Genomic DNA, 15418 nt, shown 5'->3' on the forward strand with positions numbered 1-15418 from the left:
CCGTTCTTTTTTCCTTGGCTCTTTCTCGGTCGGTGCGGCATTATTGGAGTGGTGGGGCCCATGCACTTAAATTGTCACGGTGGACAGACGTGGGAGGCATCTTCCCTCCACCGGGCTATAAGTATCCACCTAAACCTAACATCCAAGCTTCTGCGCACTCTCCTCCCCTCTAGTCAGCCGCCCCGCTTGCTCCACCGAAGTGCAAGTGCATCCGCACATCCACGGCCTCCCTCGGCACAAATCTCATCGGCCAGGGCTTCCTTAACCTGTTGACCTTGTACCGGCGAGAGCTTGGTGGTCATCAGGTTAAGGAATCGCTCGTCGGTGCGGCGCCCCCAGCCGGTACCTCAAGACCATGTATGGCCTTGCTGGGCATCTACGGTGCGGCGCACCGGCGGTCGGTCGGTCATGCTTAGGCCAAGGTTGGATTGGCCCTCCGCCGCTGCCCCATGGCCGTTGGATCTCTGATCTAGATCCGACGGACCTGGTGCTACCGGGGCAGAGGCTGCGGAGCGAGGCCGGTTGGCTATCTTATCCACTGGCGCTGTTGCTGGGCCTGCAGCGCAACCTTATGGCGCGGATGGATTTTGGGCCTCATTCCAGCTATGCAGCCCAGTTTCGCAAGGTACGAGTTTCTTAGCCCAATTTCATCGCTCATGGAATTTGACGGCCCTTTACCCCATTTCTTCACAGGTTCCCCATCGCTGGGTTCTGAAAAACCCTACGCGACTTCCTCCGGCTGGCCAAGGGGCGAGCCAGCCAGCCTTTCCGGAGGAGGGAGGCGGGATTCTCACCCACGCGGGAGGGAGGAAGGAGAGGGAGGCCATCCGCGCCCGAGAGGGAGAGGGAGAGGGAGGGGGGAGCCACCCGCGCCGGAGGGAAGGGGAGCCACCCGCGCCGGAGGGAGGGGGAGCCACCCGCATTGGAGGAGGGGGAGAGGGAGAGTTCGTCGGGTTTCTCAGTGAGAAGAGGGAGAGGGAGACGGAGAGGGAGACGGAGAGGGAGAGGGAGGAAGACGGTTCGTCGGAGTCACCCGCGTCTGTGGAACCTGTAACCTTATCGGTAATTCCTCGAACGAACCCCATCTCCCTCCTCCCTAACAAACGGCTCTGCTACTCAAACCCTAATCGTAGTCTATATCACCTGTGTGTCTTGTCTTTATTACTCGCTGTAATTCTTGAGGCTACTGTCGTTGTACTTATTGTGAGGCTGGTTGTAGCTTCCGTTGCAGTTATTTATTGGGGTTTAGTGATGTGTTCCCCTTGTTATTGTTGCAATTACTCACAATGTGAGAAATTAATGTGATGCTGAATTCTGGTTAAAGGAAGATTTGTTCATTTAATCTGCCTATTGTCAATTTCGTACTTTATGCTGTAATATTTTGCTGTTAAGGTTGTTGTTACTCTATCACTTGTTATATCATTGAGTTTTACCAGTGGGCACACGTATTCACCATGACCTGTATAGGTTGTTTGGTTACAAAATTCCTGCATTTTCTTCACAGCCAGGATGTCGGTCCGTCCCCAAGATGCTGTGAAGGAACTGGAGAGAGCACTGTCTAACAACGCCTTGCAAGGTGTAGAAGAACTGAGGCAGTACTATGCTTTAAGAAAAGCTGATCATCGGCGTATTGTTGCAAACGTGCTAAGTGCTAAGAATCGCCCCCTTGAGACATTTCGATTGTCAACAAGACCCTCCCCAGCTGAGCTTAGAGAGCTGTTTGACTGGATAAGAAATCTGTATTTGGACATTGGTGTGCTGTCTGTACCTGGGAAAGACCGCAATGGCAACCCGGTGCAAGTTCCTATAACTCTAGACTACTCATCTAAGGTATTTTTTGGTGTCACGTTCCTTTTTTGATTTAAAGTTTCAATATTATCCATGTTCTGTTCTTGACTAGACTTTATTTATTTCCCAGTCCGAGGACCACAGCTACCATTGCGTGGAATTCGCCCGATCAGGGGATGGTGCTATTTTTGAGCTCCTTGTTAGACAAGCAGACAATTATGTCGTGGCCACCCGCATGTACTTAAAAAAGTGTCAAAGAGACACGACCCCGCGGTGTGTATGTGGTGATTGCAAAATCCCTGCTTCCTTCGGAACACAACGCCCGATGAAGTATACCTCCACACATGACAGGCTGTAAGCTTCCTTGCTAGTCACAGATTTTGTCATATTGATGTTTTGATTTGTACATAATAGATTATGTAGTTATACTTTTATGCCTTGTAATAATCTATTATCATTTTTGGCTTGCATGTTCTTTAATTGAAAATGGTTCCTCAAGATTGCTTTGAAATTGGTCAAAACAATGTAATTTTAGTTTTTCTCTTTATGTTTTTTATGTTGTGCTTTCTTCGTGCAATATTTGCAGCATGGTTTAGGTATAATGACAGTACTGGAAAATCAACTTCCACTGAACCTAGTCACACACTAAATCACACACTAAATGTTTGAGATGGCATTTTGGCAGATCGTCATGTCTGCGTGGTCTGTTTAAGTGGTTAGGGAAGTAGGGGACAAAAACAAATAAAATGTGTGCATATCTGGCTTTCTGACCTGCAAAGTAGTTTTGTTTAGTTATTATGCAACTACACGTTGAACTTGTACTTTACTGTTACATGGCATGGTTCCATTGGCATTCTTACTGTAGTAAAAGTCGTGATGCATGGCATCTTTTTTTCTGCTGCTGACTATCCCAATTTTATGTTATTGTAGTGACAATATCAAAATATCACCCTCGCTCAAATATTTGATCTACTGGAAAGTCTACAGAATGATCCCGAGCAAGATGAAACAGATGAAGGCAAGAGACTGCTTGTCACCCTTTTTCTGTTGCTAGGTGAGGCTCCAAGATTTGCCCAACTACAACAGTTCTTTATCACTTACAGTGGAAGTGAGATAGTGAGGGAACTGGATCCTGACATTATTGATCTGTTCCGGAGGTGGACCAAATTATGTCGCATGTGCTTCAAATACCATCTTGCTGAGCTTGAGAAGCCATTATATGATGCTTTTGCTGCTGCCAACAATCTAAGTGATGATGAGGGAGCTGAAGATGATACCAACCCTTACAGAAGTATTGATGGAATGATAACTGAGATGGCAGTGAAAACAGCCGAAGTTGAGGGCAAGCTCAATTATACCAATCTCTGTGGTGGTGAAATTCTGTTGCTTAATTCTGACATCTCATTGTGTCTTGACATCCTAATGAGATTGATGGTTACACAGGGAAACTACACAATAAAAAACAATCAGATGAAAGTTATCTTTGGCTTGAGGAAAGTGAAGAAAGCCAATGTGAAGTGGCTGTACTGCCTCCTCCTCCTCCTCAAGATGGAGAAATGACCGAGAGTGTACTGCCTCCTCCTCCTCCTCAAGATGGAGAAATGGATGAGAGTGAAGCAAATGGTACTGACAAGCCTGAGACAAATAAGAAGAAGGCAGCAAAGGCTAAGGCTGAAGATCAGGCCCGGGCTGCTGCCAGGGCTGCAGCGAAGCGGATGCCTCAAGTTCAGAGATCTGAAGAATACAGAATGCTAAAGAAGAAAGAGAAAAAGAAGAAGAAGGAGAGAAAGCGGCTCGGACTATGTGATGCAGCGGAGTACGATGCCGATGAAGTTGGTTCATCTGCTGACTCTCAGGAAGAAGATGCTGATATTTGCCCATATGCTGGAGCTGAGGGGCCTTCTGGAGAAGGGAAGGAGGAGAAGACAGGAGATGCTGCTGATGAACGACTGTGGGATCACAGTAAGAACAGGGGGGAAGAAGGTGCTTCTGGGAGTCCATCTGTTTGTACCAAGGTAGAGGATGTTGGAGCTGTGGTGTCTTATGGAGAAGGGAAGCAGGAGAAGAGTGGAGGTTCTTCTGGCAAAAGAAATGGGTGTCAAGGGAAGATCGAGGGTAAGGATGATGATGCTGATAGTCCATATGTTGAAGCCCTGCTGACACAGCAGCCTAAGAATGTTGGAAGTGCATCGTTCTGTGATGATTCTGCCAACAAACAAAGGAAGAACAAGGAAGAAGAGAATTCTTGTCCTGTTGCAGTGCAGTTGCCATCTGAAGAAGGCGATCAAGAGCTGAAGCAACATGGAGCATCCCGGCCATCCTTGAATTCTCCTGGCAACAGGAGGCACAGGCGCAGAGGTAACAGAAAGAAGGGGGAAGATGGTTCTGCTTCGAGTCCTATTGAAGCTCATGTGCCATCTGAAAAAACGAAGCAAAACAAGTCAAATTCTCCTGGCAATAGAAGGCACAGGCGTCGTGGTAACAGCAAGGAGTTGCATGATTCTGCTCTGAGTCCTGATGAAGCTCATGTGCCATCTGAAAAAGGGAAGCAAAAGAAGAAGTGGAATTCTCCTGGCAACAGAAGGACCAAAAGTCCTGGTAACAGGAAGAAGTCAAATTCTCCTGGCAACAGAAGGACCAACAGTCCTGGTAACAGGAAGAAGGCAGAATATGATTCTGACGCGAGTACTGTTGAACCTCAGGTGGCATCTCAAAAAGGGAAGTGCAAGAAGAAGCCGAAGCAGAAGCCAAAAAGGTAGCAAGAACCTTGCAATGATCATTGCAATAGCATGGACGAGACTAATGGTGTCTTGATAACCCAAAGAATGAGGGAAATCCCGAGTGTTATGTTACAACATTTCTGCAAAGGTTCATCGAACCTAATTTTGTTACAGTTCTAACCCACCCACAATGCATTTTGCACTACCTGAATGTTAACTGATATCAACGTCTTGTGGTTTCGGTGGTGAATGTTACAACATTTCTCCAGGCAACTAGTATTATGTTCTTAAATTTTGCACTACGTGCTGTGACTTACCTGTAAAGGTTCAATCAAGGAAGCAGGTCCGCAAACAAGGAAGCGAAGCCACTGAACAAGTTATGTTCTTAAATTTTGAATATTTCTTTTCAGATATATAGGGCAGGCTCAGGACAGAAACGATCCCTAACTGTCTAAATTTTCATTATACCCTGCCTTCCGGAGGTGACAGGATGACAGCCTGGTAAAGTCAAACGACGACAGAGGATCGTTCTCTACGTATGAATCAACTTTTCAGGATTGTGCAACGCAACAGAAGTGGTCGTATTAAATGCAGTATATATATTGAGTGGAGTACGAGCTAGTAATGTACGCTGTAGTTTTGTAGCCCGCCGTTTTTGTTTGGGTGTTGAATGGACCATGCTACAACAGGACTGAATTAAGCAGTACAAGGATGCTAAAACTAAATAATGGACGCCTACTAATGTTTTCTCTACAAAATATAGACTTCTAAACCGAGGACAGCAATGACAGTAGCCGTCAGGTTGGTAACTTCATTGATGAGGCTGACAGCGCGTGGCTGTCTTAGATCTTGGCGATTAGGCGCATATTCAAGTAACTGAGGCTACTGAGTAGAGACTTGTCCGTCAGCAGGGATAAATGGATTTTTCGCCATTTCCTGGCATAAAAATAAAATTCATAATGATGGCCCTTTGGCTCGCTAGAAGGCTCATGGGTTGCCGCGGCTTCACACAGCGTGATGATTTGTTGATTGTGGTAAGAGATCTCCGGTCCGGTTGCCAAGCCGGCCACTAGTCTTGCTACGTCGCTCTCTTGGCTCATTCATCAATTTGCGTTTCTCTGCGGGACTCTTGTCCAGGCAATCTATTGTGCCCAACCTTCTGGTTTTATTGATTCCTAATCCAGATTTTGTTTGCCGTTTGAACAAGTATCTTTATGGTCTTAAACAAGCACCACACACATGGTTTCTTTCGTTTAAACATTTTATGGACACCTGGATTTCTTGCTTCTAAATGTGATCTTCCTTGTTCATTCTTCACCATCTCATTCTTTTATGTTGATTATTGTGTTGATGATACTAGCAAAAGAGTCCGTTCATTGCAACGAGGCATAAACATTTTAGTAGCACAACATCAGTTGTGTCAAACATAAAACTTCAAAATTCGCACGCATGTTAGGCGGCATTTCTTTATTAAAGGTCGTTGACTTGTGTACAACTAATCCACTCTTCCTTCCAATGCTGAATCTACGTTTGCCGCCACATTAATGATGCATCTAGCTCAAAACACATTACACTCTTCATTTGTGCAACACTGTAAATTTTGAAACGTTTGTGATGAATATAAACTAATAGACAGACATGTGGCATGGCAACAAAAAATGAGAAAATCCATGTAGGATTTTGCAAGTATAGCCGCATATCTCTTCCATTATATGGTCAGGGATTTAATCACATTGTTGTTTAGCCTCATCATTGAATCATTGACTTCTCCGGATGAAGCATCCTTAGAATGACTTGGTTTAACTCCTGGAAATAGCATCTAGTGTTAACATAGTCTTAACTAAACAAATATACAAAATCACTTGGCAAACCAACCAAAGTGGTGTGAATTACAAAAAACCACCGCATTTTATATTCGGTTCCGGATTTGCTATCACATTCCTTGTTGAGAGAATTCCTTATTTGGCCCTTTCTTAAAGTTTGGTTCCCTATTTGGCCCAAATAAAAATTTCTTCCCTATTTGACAGCAAAAGTATTTTTTGTTCCTTATATGACACTTTCGTCCATTTTAAACGCTAACAGTGTTAGGTGTGAGGTGAAAAGACCATATTGCCCCTGTAATATTTTTGTACCCAGGTCGTCTCAAAGAAAGAAGCAACAGGCCTGTGGCTGTGGCCACTAAATCTTGCGTGTTGATTGCCTCGTGTCTCGCGTGTGTTAGCCTGGCTTCGTACGTAAGTAACGTAGGTGCATGTACTTGGTTCACGTGGAATCAATCCACCTGGGTGCCTGCCTACTTGGTGTGGACGTGCACCTCAACTATGGCGGAATCAGCTGCTAGCTCGTCTCGACGGCGCCCGCGGCCGCTCCATCCAAGGCCTCGCTCGTGAGCTCAGGCATCGTTGTGTTATATCCGACTATCGTGGGCGCATCTTTAATCGTGACTGCCACGAATCGCAGGCGATGCCGGCGCCATCCGCGACTCATGTAGACGCGCCAGCAGCGCCATGTCCGCATGGACGCCCAAGGCTGAGCCCGCCTCAACGCCGTGGAACATATACACTCTGCAGCCGCACTTGCAAATGATGAACTAACCAAAATATTGGAGCATATATCCCTAAAACATGGATGAACTAATTGTCTTTTTACTACATCCAAGATAATTACACAATACATAGGGGCAAAACGGTCTTTTTGCCTTACACTTAACACCGTTAGTGTATAAAATGGATAGAAGTGTCATATAAGGAACAAAAAATACTTTAGATGTCAAATAGAGAAGAAAATTTTATTTTAGGCCAAATAGGGAACCAAAATTTAAGCTATGGTCAAATAAGGAATTCTCTCTTCCTTGTTCGCCACGAACATCTACTCCCTCCGTAAAGAAATATAAGAGCGTTTAGATCACTACTTTTTTCTTAATAAACCATCATGACAGATTTGCAGAGATTTAAACTTTTTTTACAGAAAAGGCCCCCTGTAAGATCTGACATGGCATAAAACGGTCAACTCCGTTTGTTGACCGTCAACCATCTATTCCACGCCGCTCCTCTCTCCTGACCGGATCGCGCAACCAGCAGGAGTCGCATGCGCGCTCGACGGCGCCGCGCACCCGCATCCCGCCGGCTTCCGGCGAGCCACCGGAGGGAGCCGCTCCAACGTACTGAACCTGAACCTGAACCCGTCACGCTGGTGTTTCATTTCTGAACTTTCTGAAAAATAATGCCAGAGGCACGCTGTGTTCGTGCTGCGGCTGAGGAGGGATAGCGTTTACTTTTCCTGTCAATCGTGTAGTCGTTGGCCGCGATGTCGTCCGTGGGATGGTGCGGGTAAAACGGATCAAGGCCGGCTTGTTAGGATCTGAAGGATTAAAAGGAAGAAACAGAAAAGAGCACACTTCATGCGTCGCAAAATCTCTTGTCACTGTGTTCGCGTTCGCTCGCTGAAACTCTACTGTCCGTGTCCGCCTCACGTGTGTGTTCCTGTGTTTGATCTAACATTTGATATCAGAGTCAGGTCTTGGAGGCGGTGCACGGCGGCGAAGAAAGGAGGGGCTATGACGGCGGTGATCGGCGATGGGAGATACGTCGCCGAAGAAAGATCAGATCGGCGGCAGTGGCGAAATGTACATGCCGTCGCCTAAGAGGATCGAGGATGGAGGTACGGACGCAGCAGGGCTGGTCGTGCCGCGCATGCCGGCAAGGGCCAGTGGCGTCCCGATTCAGTACCCGATGTTGAGCGACTCCAACTACGGCCCGTGGGCCGTGAAGATAAGGGTGCTGCTCCGGCCACTTGGTGTGTGGTCGGCCCTCGAGGGAAGCGCAAAGTTTGATCAGGACAAGGATGACAGCGCATTCGCCGCGCTCTCCTAGTCTGTGCCCGATTCTGTGATGATGGCGATCGCAGATTGCGCGACTATGCATGAAGCCTGGGAGGCGATCCGCCGGATGCGTGTTGGGAAGGATCGTGTCATGAAGGCACGGATCAAGCAGCTCAAGAGGCTGCTCGATCGAATGGAGATGGCAGACAACGAGACTGTGTCAGTGTTTGCAGAGAAGATGATGATGCTTGTAGGCGAAATTCGCTCCCTCGAGAGAAGATCTCCGATCAGACAGTGGTCGAGGCCCTGTTCAACACCGTTCCTGCACGGTTCGGTGATATCGTTAACACGATCAAGCAATGGGGCAACCTGATGACGATGTCCGTGGCCGAGGCTGTTGGACCCTTGTCGTCGTTCGAGGAGAGCCAGCGTGGGCGTCGCCGCCAGTCAGGCGGCAAGGAGGACCAGCTAATGCTAATGACCCAAGCTCTGGAACAACAAATGAAAGGCAAGAAAGGCTCTCCAGGTGCCAACAGCAACAGCAACGGTGGAGGCCAAGGGCGCGGTGGCGGCCGGGGCCGTGGCCGAGGGCGCGGTGACCGAGTAAATAAACTACTACTTTACAGGCTAGTGTTCCAAAAAACTATCGGTTTTTAATTTTTCTCAAATAACTACTAAGTCAGGGGACGGCTGTTTAAAAAAACTCTAATTGTCCAGTGCTTTATTATTGATCGTGATTATGACAGTTGGGGCCCGCATGTAAGAAAACTGATTGTTTGACCGTTTGTTTGACCGTTAAATGACATCTAGGGCCCATATGTCAGTGTCCTGCAAACTTAAAAAAGCAATCAGGTCCTCCAGACAAATTGAAAAAAGCCATTGGGTCCCTCCCGTGCTCAAGATCCACACAAGCGCACCGGCCGCTGTGCTCGACGGGGAGCTCCCTCCCGTCGCGGCGGAGCTCCCTTCCAGCGCCGCCGCAGCCGTCATGCGTCCTCTCCCTCTCGTGAGCTCCCCGCCGTGCGTCCTCTCCCTCTCCCTCTTTCCAGGGCGCGGCGGTCATGGAGTCCGAAGGCGGCGGGCGGAGTCCCAGCCCCTGGGCGCGGCGGGCGGAGTCCCAGCCCCCTGGCCATGGCGCGTGGTTGGCGGTGGCCCGTGCTCCTGGGTGCCGGCTGCTCCTCGCGCGGCGCTCCTTCCCTGGCTTGGCTTGGCGTGTGGCGTGGCCGGCCTCCGCACAGAGACGGTCGCCATGGCCGTGCAGAAGGGGGTAGCTTGGGTAGCAGCGAGGGCCGGCAGCCATGGCCGCGCAAAGGAGGTGGAGCTGGCCTTTATTTTTTCACTGGTGGATGAGATGAGCTGCACCAAGAGCCGGCCTTTGTTTTTTCTGGTCACCGTGGAGGTCAAGGAGCGGCGGCGTGGGCAGCAGGGTGGCCGGCGGCCATGACTTGAGTTGGCGCAGGCGGGGCTGCGGGGAGGGAGGAGAAGAAGGAAGGATAAGAGCAGGAGGAAGAGACACTGACGTGCGGGTCCCACACCTTAGGTAACGGTCAAACTAAACGGTCAAACTGACGGTGAGTTTAGGTGCGGGTCCGACCTGTCATAATCATGATCAATAGATAAGCACTCGACAATTTGGGTTTTCTGAAACAGCCAACCACCCATTTGGTAGTTATCTGAGAAAAATTAAAAATCGGTAGTTTTTTGGAACCCTAGCCTGTAAAGTGGTAGTTTTATGCTATTTACTCGCGGTGACCGTGCCGACCGCGTACAAGCTGGACGCGGCGAGAACAACGAGCGCGTCAAGTAGAAGAAGCATCAAAAATTTGACATCACCCAGGTAAAGTGCTTCAATTGTAATGAGATGGGACACTTCAGATCAGATTGTCCAGAGCCACGAAGGAAAAAAAAAATGCAAATTTAGCACAACAAGATAGAGATGATGAGCCTGGCCTTCTGATGATGGAAGCAAGTGAGTTGGCGCCACAAGAAACAGGCTCAACTGAGCAAGTGTTTCTGAATGAAGAGAAAGTTGTGCCAAAACTGTCAGGTAGCCGAGACATATCTTGGTATCTACATACACGGGCAAGCAATCATATGACAGACAACCATGAGAATTTTGTAGAACTAGATGAATCAGTGAAGGGAAAGGTTCATTTCAGTGACGGCTCAGCTGTGGAGATTTGTGGCCGTGGATCAGTACTGATGCAGTGTCATTTTGAAGAACACAGAATTCTGTCTGATGTGTACTTCATCCCTTGACTCAAGGACAATATAATCAGCCTTGGTCAGCTAGATGAAAATGGGTGTAAGTACGCCAGCGAGAATGGTGTGATGACAGTCTGGGATCGCCAAAGAAATGTGTTGTCCAGGGTGCAGCGCACTCACAACAGGATGTACATTTTGAACATCCACGAAACAGAGCCAATTAGCCCGCTGTTACATGCGAAGGAGGATGCCTGACTGTGGCACATGCGCTACGGCCATGTGAATTTTCGCTCGCTTCGGTCATTGGCTGCTGATGGCATGGTAGAGGGCAAAAACAGTAGTGGGCATGGCGAGGAGCCTGCTGAAGAGCGCTGGAGTCCCTGCTCATTTTTAGGGTGAGGCAGTTACGACAGCCGTCTACCTGCTCAACAGATCACCAACCAAGAGCATAAAAGGGACGACCCCATATCAAGCTTGGCATAGGAGAAAGCCCTCGGTTCAGCATTTCCGCACCTTTGGTTGTGTGGCACATGTGAAGAAAGTTGGGATAGGTATTTCAAAGATCTTTGATAGGAGTACTCAGATGGATTTCATCGGCTACGAGTCAGGATCAAAGGTGTACCGCTTCTATGATCCAGAGAACAAAAAATGGTGGTGTGTTGCGTTGTTGTGTTTGAAGAAAATAGACCTTGGGATTGGAACTCCACGGGATCAGTAGGAGATGATCATCGAGGTCCCTTTATAGTGTTCTATCCAAAGCAGCAAGGTCGGGTGGAAACAAAAAGCACAACTAAAAGCGCTCCCAAGGACCGGGATTCCGCTGCCATAGCAGAAAAATGGACAGGAAGAAACACTGCCATGTCAGAGAACACACCCAGCAAAACACCTACCATGGCAAAATGACTGTCAGGGTATCAAATTCCGCTGCCATGGCAGCAACTCGGCAAGGCGTCATAACCCGACGCACAAATGATGGGGAGGTCATCCCATGTGACCTAGAGGACTCTTTGGCAACACCTGGTCCAAGTTCTGCAGCACCTGACACACCATACAGGGAGCCATTGCAGGGACCACAAGGGAAGCGCCTACTCGAAGAGATCTACGAAGAAACCGTGGAGATCAAGGAGGTCGAGGCTGGTTTGTGCCTGTTCGGGTTGGAGGAGCCCACAAACCACATTGAGGCGATAAGAGAGTCATGTTGGTAGAAGGCAATAAAAGAAGAGCTGACATCGGTTGAGGAGAACAGAACTTGGGAACTAGTTGACTTGCCAAGTGGACACCAGCCGATTGAACTGAAGTGGGTGTACAAGATCAAAAGGGGACCCGAGTGGTCATCGAAATGGCAATGGTTTACTTGAATAGTTGGTTAAATAGTTGCTCCACTAATTAATTATTAACATCATGATATTGTTTGTTGCTCCATGCTCATCACCATGTCATGTTCATATTCATGCAGTAGAGTAATTTATTGTATGTCAAGGTTAAGATTTACTTGTAGAAGCCACCGTATCCACTATCCATGCTAATGTTGATATTATGCTCATATGCATTTCATCATGTTATATATTTCTATGACTCTAATCATTCTCATTCAACTCAAACCTAACATTAATCAAACTTGAACAAAACTATTGATCGAGTCATAGTGCCATCGAATCGAGCTCACTACTGCAACCACATTTGCCTATATGGGGGCCCTAATTTGGTCAATTGTGATGCCTCTTGCTAGTGCCTCCAACGAGGGAAGGTTATGTGCACGTGCTACCCTGGCTCGGCAGGCGGCAATAATCTTGTGAGCCCGAGTTTTATGGTACCAAGGTCGCCGTTTGGGACATCAAAGTTCAGTTTGGCCATGACGGTGGCAGGGTGTCAAAGTTTAGTTTGACCACGACAGTGGCAGGGTGTCACACGGTGACACGGGGACACCCATGGAATCACCCAAGAAGGGTGTGCGTCAGAGTGGCCGGAAGAGTGTCATGCAGTAGATTGGTTTTGTTGGAACATCGTTGGTCCACCCGAATGGGAATATGTACTAAATTATGATGCCATGAGTTTCATTGTGTGGGTACAATGTGGTAACCTCTGCAGAGTGTACAATCTATTTGGATAGCCGCGTCCTCGGTTATGGACACGGTTCATAGTAGGTCACACTATGGGTTAACATAAATAATTAATCTACACACTAAAGAACCCCGATGTTGCACATGGAGAAGTTGATTGATCTTGATGTGATCATGTGATGATCACAGTGGTAAAAAGGATTGATACAGATGGAAGTTATGAGATAACCTCTGAGATGAGCAAGTTGGTCCATGTGACCTTGACAACTTAGGTCTCTTGCTAAACCATAACTCATACGGTGTCGTCTCAATGAATTTAGACGGTTCCCTATTTAAAGTGAATGCGACTGTCTCTAATGCATAACCCAAAAACAATAGTGGCAAGTCAGTAAGAGACATAGTAGAGTGCACCATATCCAGTAAAGTACGATTTTGATGTTTGGACACACCATTATGCTGTGGTGTTCCTGGTGGCGTGAGTTGTGAAACAATTCCACATTGTCTTAAATGTGTGCCAAACTCGTAACTCAAATATTCACCTCCACGATCGGATGATGTTGAAACTTTATTTTCTTGTTACGAGGATTCTCCACTTCATTATGAAATTCCTTGAACTTTTTAAATGTTTCAGACTTGTGTTTCATTAAGTAAATATAAACGTATCTACTGAAATCATCCATGAAGGTAAGAAAATAACAATATCCACCGCGTGCTTCAACATTCATCGGACCGCATACAACAGTATGTATTATTTCGAATAAGTCACTTGCCCGCTCCATTGTTCTAGAAAACGGGGTTTCAGCCATCTTGCCCACGAGGCATGGTTCACATGTTTCAAATGATTCATAATCAAGTGATTCCAAAAGTCCATCAGCATGGAGTTTCTTCATGCGTTTTACACCAAGATGACCTAAGCAGTAGTGCCACAAGTATGTGGTACTATCATAATTAACTTTGAATCTTTTGGAATCAATATTATGAACACGTGTATCACTACGATCGAGATTCTATAAGAATAAACCATTCACAAGGGGTGCATGACCATAGAAGATATTATTCATATAAATAGAACAACCATTATTCTGCGACTTAAAGGAATATCTGTCTCACAATAAACAAGATCCAGATATAATGTTCATGCTTATGCAGGCACTAAATAACAATTATTCAAGTTCATAACTAATCCCGAAGGTAAATGTAGAGGGAGCATGCTGATGGTGATCACATCAACCTTGGAGTCATTTCCAACGAGCATCGTCACCTAGTCCTTAGCTAGTCTCCATTTGTTTCGCAACTCTTGCTTCAAGTTACAAGTATTAGCAACCGAACCAACATCAAATACCCAGGTGCTACTACGAGCACTAGTAAGGTACACATTAATGACATGTATATCAAATATACCTTTCTTGACGTTGCCAGCCTTCTTATGTGCCAAGTACTTGGGGCAGTTCCGCTTCTAGTGACAATCTAGGATGGCAATGGGCAGGGTATGGGTAGGGTAGAGCAATACCATACCCATACCCGTATAGTCGATGGGTACAAAATTCTACCCGTACCCGTACCCACGGGTATGAAACTTTACCCATACCCATAGCCGACGGGTACCCATACCCATTGGGTACCCAACGGGTAGAACAAATAGTACACAAGTTGTTCACAATTTACACTCATTGATAGCACATTTGACAAAAAAATCAATTATCTCAGCTCAACAACAGGTAGATGACCACTATCAAAATTTAAAAATCAACATACTCATAAGTCAATAGGAGTAGATGAGTCACATGACAAATTAATGATCAATTGATGACAACTTAACATTAGTTCACAAGTGGGCAGGATATGGGTATACCCGTGGGTACAAGGCCATACCCGTACCCTACCCATGACTTAACCGGTAGGGTATGGGTACTACCCATGGGTATAAAAGTGTGCCCATACCCTGCCCATGCGAGTATGGTACCCGCGGGTATCCGTACCCATGGGTAAAATTGCCATCCTGACCATTCCCCTTGCAATAGAAGCACCCAGTCTCAGGTTTGGGTCTAGCCTTGGGTTTCTTCATGGGAGCGGCAACTTGCTTGTCGTTCTTCTTGAAGTTCTCTTTCTTTCCCTTGCCTTTCTTGAAACTAGTGGTCTTATTGACTATCAACACTTGATGCTCTTTCTTGATTTCTACCTCCGCGGCCTTAAGCATTGCGAAGAGCTCAGGGATCATCTTCTCCATCCCTTTCATGTTATAGTTCATCACAGGGCCCTTGTAGCTTGGTGGCAGTGACTGAACAACTCTTTCTATCGCTACTTCATCAGGAAGATTAACTCCCAATTGATTCAAGTGGTTGTAGTACCCAGACATTCTGAGTACATGCTCACTAACGGGGCTGTTCTCCTCCATCCTACAACTAAAGAACTTGTCGTAGGTGTCATACCTCTCAACCCGAGCATGAGCCTGAAATACCAATTTCAGCTCCTGGAACATCTCATATGCTCCATGGTTCTCAAAAAGTCGTTGGAGCCTCGGTTCTAAGCCATAAAGCATGGCGCACTAAATTATCGAGTAGTCATCATTACTTGTGTGCCAGACATTCACAACATCTAGGTTTGTGGGAGTGGGTGGTTCACATAGCGGTGCATCAAGGGCATAAACTTTTTGTGCAACAGTGAGGATAATCCTCAAATTACGGAGCCAGTCCACATAGTTGCTTCCATCAACTTTCAACTTAGCTTTCTCTAGGAGCACATTAAAATTCAGGGGAGCTATAGTGTGAGCCATTGATGTACAACACAAATTAGCAAACACTTTATACTATGTTCATAATAATGGG

At 46.8% G+C, this 15418-nt stretch overlaps 1 protein-coding gene across 1 annotated transcript; it reads left to right on the forward strand.

Annotated features, from left to right (window-relative positions):
* The first annotated feature begins 980 nt into the window (after window positions 1-980).
* LOC119365998 (corepressor interacting with RBPJ 1-like) lies at window positions 981-4772 on the forward strand. The gene is made up of 4 exons (XM_037631661.1): window positions 981-1062; window positions 1505-1830; window positions 1919-2142; window positions 2719-4772. Exon 4 carries the CDS (start codon window positions 3345-3347, stop codon window positions 4545-4547), a length of 1203 nt encoding a protein of 400 aa, XP_037487558.1. The 5' UTR covers window positions 981-1062; window positions 1505-1830; window positions 1919-2142; window positions 2719-3344; the 3' UTR covers window positions 4548-4772.
* Window positions 4773-15418: the final 10646 nt, after the last annotated feature.

The sequence above is a fragment of the Triticum dicoccoides genome, chromosome 2B (genome assembly GCF_002162155.2).
Source record: "Triticum dicoccoides isolate Atlit2015 ecotype Zavitan chromosome 2B, WEW_v2.0, whole genome shotgun sequence".
In the NCBI taxonomy this organism is placed as follows: domain Eukaryota; kingdom Viridiplantae; phylum Streptophyta; class Magnoliopsida; order Poales; family Poaceae; genus Triticum; species Triticum dicoccoides.